We start from the raw sequence: 5,768 nt of genomic DNA on the forward strand, positions 1-5,768 counted from the left end.
GGAGGGGGAGAGGGAAGAATGGGAGGAGGAGATGGAGGAAGGGGTGGTGGTAGAGAAAGGAAGAAGGGGGATGAGGGGGAGAGGTGGTGAAGGAGGAGGAGGAAGAGGAGGGGGAGGGGGAGAGGGAAGAATGGGAGGAGGAGGGGGAGGGGGAGAGGGAAGAATGGGAGGAGGAAGAGGGAGAGGGAAGAATGGGAGGAGGAAGAGGGAGAGGGAAGAATGGGAGGAGGGAGAGGTGGGGGAGGGGGAAAAGGAAGAGGGGGAGGGGGAGAGGGAAGAATGGGAGGAGGAGTAGAAGGAGGAAGGGGTGGTGGTTTTGGCGGAGGGGAAAAGGGGAGAAGAGGGAGAGGGAAGAATGGGAGTAGGCAGAGGAGGAAGAGGAAGGAGGAGAAGGAGGAAGGGGTGGTGGTTATGGCGGAGGGGAAAAGGGGAGGAGGGGGAGAGGGAAGAATGGGAGGAGGGAGAGGTGGGGGAGGGGGAAAAGGAAGAGGGGGAGGGGGAGAGGGAAGAATGGGAGGAGGAGTAGAAGGAGGAAGGGGTGGTGGTTTTGGCGGAGGGGAAAAGGGGAGAAGAGGGAGAGGGAAGAATGGGAGTAGGCAGAGGAGGAAGAGGAAGGAGGAGAAGGAGGAAGGGGTGGTGGTTATGGCGGAGGGGAAAAGGGGAGGAGGGGGAGAGGGAAGAATGGGAGGAGGAGGAGGAGGAAGATGGGTGATGAGGGGCAAGAGGGAGGTGGGGTAGAGGAAGGAGGAGGAGGTAGGGTAGAGGAAGGAGGAGGAGGAGGAGGAGGAAGAGGGGTGATGAGGGGCAAGAGGGAGGAGGGGTAGAGGTAGGAGGAGGAGGAGGAGGAGGAAGAGGGGTGATGAGGGGCAAGAGGGAGGAGAGGTAGAGGTAGGAGGAGGAGGAGGAGGAGGAGGAAGAGGGGTGATGAGGGGCAAGAGGGAGGAGGGGTAGAGGTAGGAGGAGGAGGAGGAAGAGGGGTGATGAGGGGCAAGAGGGAGGAGGGGTAGAGGGAGGAGGAAGAGGGGTGATGAGGGGCAAGAGGGAGGAGGGGTAGAGGGAGGAGGGGTAGAGGGAGGAGGAGGAGAAGGAGGAGGAAGAGGGGTGATGAGGGGCAAGAGGGAGGAGGGGTAGAGGGAGGAGGAGGAGGAGGAGGAGGAAGAGGGGTGATGAGGGGCAAGAGGGAGGAGGGGTAGAGGGAGGAGGGGTAGAGGGAGGAGGAGGAGAAGGAGGAGGAAGAGGGGTGATGAGGGGCAAGAGGGAGGAGGGGTAGAGGGAGGAGGAGGAGGAGGAGGAGGAAGAGGGGTGATGAGGGGCAAGAGGGAGGAGGGGTAGAGGGAGGAGGAGGAGGAGGACGGGGGAGAAGGAGGAGGAGGAGAATGGGGTGGTAGAAAACTGCAATGCAAGGAATTGCTCTCATTAGGGCGTCGACATCACACTTGAGAAGGAGGTTGTAACGCAATGGAATTTAGCATTTTTTAAATAATTTTGTCAGGGTCTAATTATTATTCATTACACATGATTTCTCCCATCTTTCCTCTTGTTAGAATTTATCAAAGGTTAATAGCATAAATCATGTCCGACGACGACACCTCTATATCTTTTAACTGAATATTATTTTGAGTTGAATACTAACGTCTCATTGCCATGAAATTAAGACCTCTGCTAATTCTAATTAAGAATTTATATCGGATCTCTTGGTGTCTCAAATTATTAGAAATTCAAGTGAAATTATACTTGATATAATTATCAGAATAATGTGATAAAGACCTCAAAATCTTGTGATTAGAGTATGCTAATTATTATTAAATCCGCCAACGAAATTGGAAGGAGGATATGTCTTACCCCTGTTTGTGTGTTTGTGAACACCTTCCTGGCCACAATTTTAATTGTCAATATTATCATCCTTCTTATATAACCTTGGCAAATGGGATATTGATAACATCAATAGAGAAAGTGCCAGTTATGATTAATTGTTTCTAAGAGTTGGAAGACCCAGACCTACATGGCTGAGAACTATGAAGCGTGAAGTAACAGATGACGAATGGAGAAGTATTGATTTAAAAGATCAAGATAGAGACGACGTCTGGCGATATCTAACTGAAGCCATTTACGTCAACAGGTGTAAGAGGATATGATGATGATGATGATGACGATGATGATGATGATTTAATACAAATTTCTTTAAACGAAAGTCATTCTCTGGGGAACCGAGGGACAGAACAATCATTATTACGATATCAATATTAAATTATTTGACTTGGCAAGAACTCGAAACAGATATCAAGAATAAATCAAAGCTTCAAGAATTCAGAAATGTCTCCAAATAAAGCATGAAGATCAGAACTATCGCCTGAATAAAACTTTGAAATTGGGTATATCATATCAGTGCGGATGATATTTTACAGACATTAAATGCATCATAAATCTCTTTGATTGGTAAGAATTAGCACTGATTTCAAGACATGATTTATCAATACTTGATTATTATAAGATTAAGAAGATTGAATCATTCTGATAAAACTGAGGAAAATAATATACATTCAATATGATTGGAAATACTTAATATTCATTTTGTCAGATCGTTAACAAGACATTGTAATAGCTGCACACTAAGTTCCACTAAAAAACTATAGATTTATAAACAAAAACATAATAGATCGAAAAAGAAATGGTTAATATTAAGTTAATTAATGTAAGAGCAAGACGCGATAATAAAAATGAAAGTAGTAACAATAAGTAACCGACTTGGCTGATAAGAAAAAGATAACTTTAAAAATATTATTTTTGGCAAAGGTCAGTAATGAATAACATCATCAGTGTTTAGGAGAAGTATTGTAACAGGAATGAACAAATCGAATAATTTGAAAAATAACAACAAAAAGAAGTGACGTCATTAATACATAAAGTTTTATGTATTCCTCAGTAAGATCGTAATTACTTGTAGTTTAACCTACACCGTGTAATTCATTCACATTTAAAAAACATTTTTGAAACTTTTTATGTTTAGCTAATCACTTTCATCACGAAAAAAAAAAATACATCAGATCACAATATCCGTACAAATCAACTCAACCTACGTAAAGGAATAAATATTAATGAAACAATAATATTGATATCAACCAAATTAATAAATTACAGCCTAATTTCGTAATTTCTGTGTACTATTAACACAAAACATACTTACACACACACACACACACACACATATATATACATATATATATATATATATATATATATATATGTATTATAATATATATATATATACATATATATTATATATATTATAATAAATTATAATATATATATATATATAAACATATATATATATATATATATATATATATATATATATATATATATATAGAGAGAGAGAGAGAGAGAGAGAGAGAGAGAGAGAGAGAGGAGAGAGAGAGAGAGAGAGAGAGAGAGAGAGAGAGAGAGAGAGAGAGAAAGTTAACCTGTATGGATTTCCCCTGTTGACTCTTATCATAATTTGTTGGACCAAAAAATTAAATTCCTTATTCATGACATGGATATGAAATACTTCCTAATTAAGGATTCAGATTTTCCAAGACTACCGTCCAGTAAACATTAAAAGGAATGCAGTTAATTCAACAGTGTTATCTACTTCCTCACAAGGGTTACTATTTCACAGTAACCTAGAAGATTACACCTGTAACTGCTATGTTGGATATTATAATTGTTTTATCAATTTTTCTTTGGCTGGTGTGCTTCTCATAGTATTATTATTATTATTATTATTATTATTATTATTATTATTATTATTATTATTATTATTATTATTATTATTATTATTATTATTATTAGCTAAGCTACAACCCTAGTTGGAAAAGCAGGATGCTATAAGCCCAGGGGCTCCAACAGGGATAATAGCCCAGTGAGGAAAGGAAACACGGAAAAATTAAATATTTTAAGAAGAGTAACAATATTAAAACAAATATCTTCTACATACACTATAAAACTGACAAAACAAGAGAAAGAGAAATAAGATAGAATAGTGTGCCCGAGTGTACCCTCAGGCATGAGAACCAAGACCATGGTACAGAGGCTATGGCACTACCCAAGACTAGATAACAAGGGTTTGATTTTGGAGTGTTCTTCTCCTAGAAAAGGTGCTTGCCATAGTTAAAGAGTCTCTTCTTCCCTTGCCAAGAGGAAAGGACTCCAACATCTTTTGCTTCACTGCGATGCTTCTAATATTTTTATGGCACTAATAACTACAATTGCGATTTTAAAATATCAATGCTTTTAGCGTTAGAAAGTCTGAATATGCTTTTTGAAGCTTGCTCTATTAAAATAGAGAATGTTATTCAACCGCTTCCAAAATATAAAAAAACTACATTAATCTTAACCAATTAATTAAAGTATTGTGAAACCAATCGAACTACTCAGTTATAAATGTATACGGCGTGAAAAAATATTTTTCATAATAAGTTAAAGCCACTAATTAAATACAAATAATATAAAAAGGAGAATGATGAGCAAATAAAACAACGTATCTTCTGGAGACAATAAAAAAAAAATGACTATTTATATATTACAAGACACTAAGGAGAATTATGTGCGAGTACTAATTTCTGTCTACAACTACAATAAAAAGGCAAATAAAAGAACAAAATAATAAATAAAGAAAAAAAGAATGAATATCTAGGAAGGAAAACTAGATGAATAAAAACCCAACTTAACCAATAAAACAAGGACTAACAGTAAAATTAACCTTATCAGAATAGAACTTCATTGAATCATCAAATGGATAAGAAATATAAAAAATATGAATTATATTTTTTTACTCATTATCATTTTGTAGATGTAAAATATTATCAACTCCCTTTTTTTTTAGATTATCGCTTAAAATAAAACTTCTTCCTTAAAATGGTGTTTAGACAGATTTTACCATAACTTTTTTTTTTTTTTTTTTTTTTTAGGATTACCCTTTAAAATAAAACCTCTTATCTAAAATGCCCTTTAGACAAGCCTATCTTTTCAGGATCTTTCAAAAAGGACCAGAAATGAAAATCTGACGCGAATCGAATTGAACCCAAAGATGCCCCAGGAGTATAATTTCTACTTCTACAGACCAAACGAAAGCTATTCAGCCTAAGACGCTGAAGACCTTGGAGGAGGAACTCCATGAAGCCCCTGGAAAGGCTGCTTCTTGAGTAGGAATATGATAAGCAGCTGGAGGAGAATTGCAATGCGACTAATTGATTTCGTAAGGGTGTCAACACTAATCCTTGAGTAGATTTTTTTTTTTTTTTTTCCAATGGCATCCTGACATCTAAGGTCATAGACGCTGTTCTTGAGTAGAAGGCTTCGTCCTATTCAGTCCGGGGGTTCAGCGACTCTGCATATTTCTATATAGATCATGACTAAGATTTAGGATTCCTTTAACCTAAAAGTCATCGCCTAGGGTCTGGAAGCTGTATTATTGGACTAATTGAAAACAAAATTCTAATATGAATTCCACCTTAAGGAAATGAATTTTTTCATAAATTTAGAGGTATGCATTTTTTCAATATATTCTTGTATATTATTTTTATTCTGAGGTTCAGATAAGATCAAGCAATAGAATTTCAATGAAGTAAAGTAGACCTAAAAGAATTAGAATATATATTTGTTTATTAAAACTGAGGCAAAAAGAAAAAAGAAAATAAAAGAAAAAAAAGAAAAAAAGCAAGCGTCCTGAATAAAGAGACACCTTTAAAGGCGGATAAAAATCTTACATATTCAAATAGATAAAATTT

At 37.6% G+C, this 5,768-nt stretch overlaps 1 protein-coding gene across 1 annotated transcript; it reads left to right on the plus strand.

Moving 5' to 3' along the window:
- The first annotated feature begins 219 nt into the window (after positions 1-219).
- Positions 220-738, plus strand: LOC137626163 (acanthoscurrin-1-like). Its single transcript, XM_068357239.1, has one exon. It carries the CDS (start codon positions 220-222, stop codon positions 736-738), a length of 519 nt encoding a protein of 172 aa, XP_068213340.1.
- Positions 739-5,768: the final 5,030 nt, after the last annotated feature.

The sequence above is a fragment of the Palaemon carinicauda genome, chromosome 33 (genome assembly GCF_036898095.1).
Source record: "Palaemon carinicauda isolate YSFRI2023 chromosome 33, ASM3689809v2, whole genome shotgun sequence".
NCBI classification, from domain to species: Eukaryota; Metazoa; Arthropoda; class Malacostraca; order Decapoda; family Palaemonidae; genus Palaemon; species Palaemon carinicauda.

Excerpts from the sequence above, each read along its gene's own strand:
- LOC137626163 (XM_068357239.1), top strand. The coding sequence starts at position 220 with ATGGGAGGAGGGAGAGGTGGGGGAGGGGGAAAAGGAAGAGGGGGAGGG.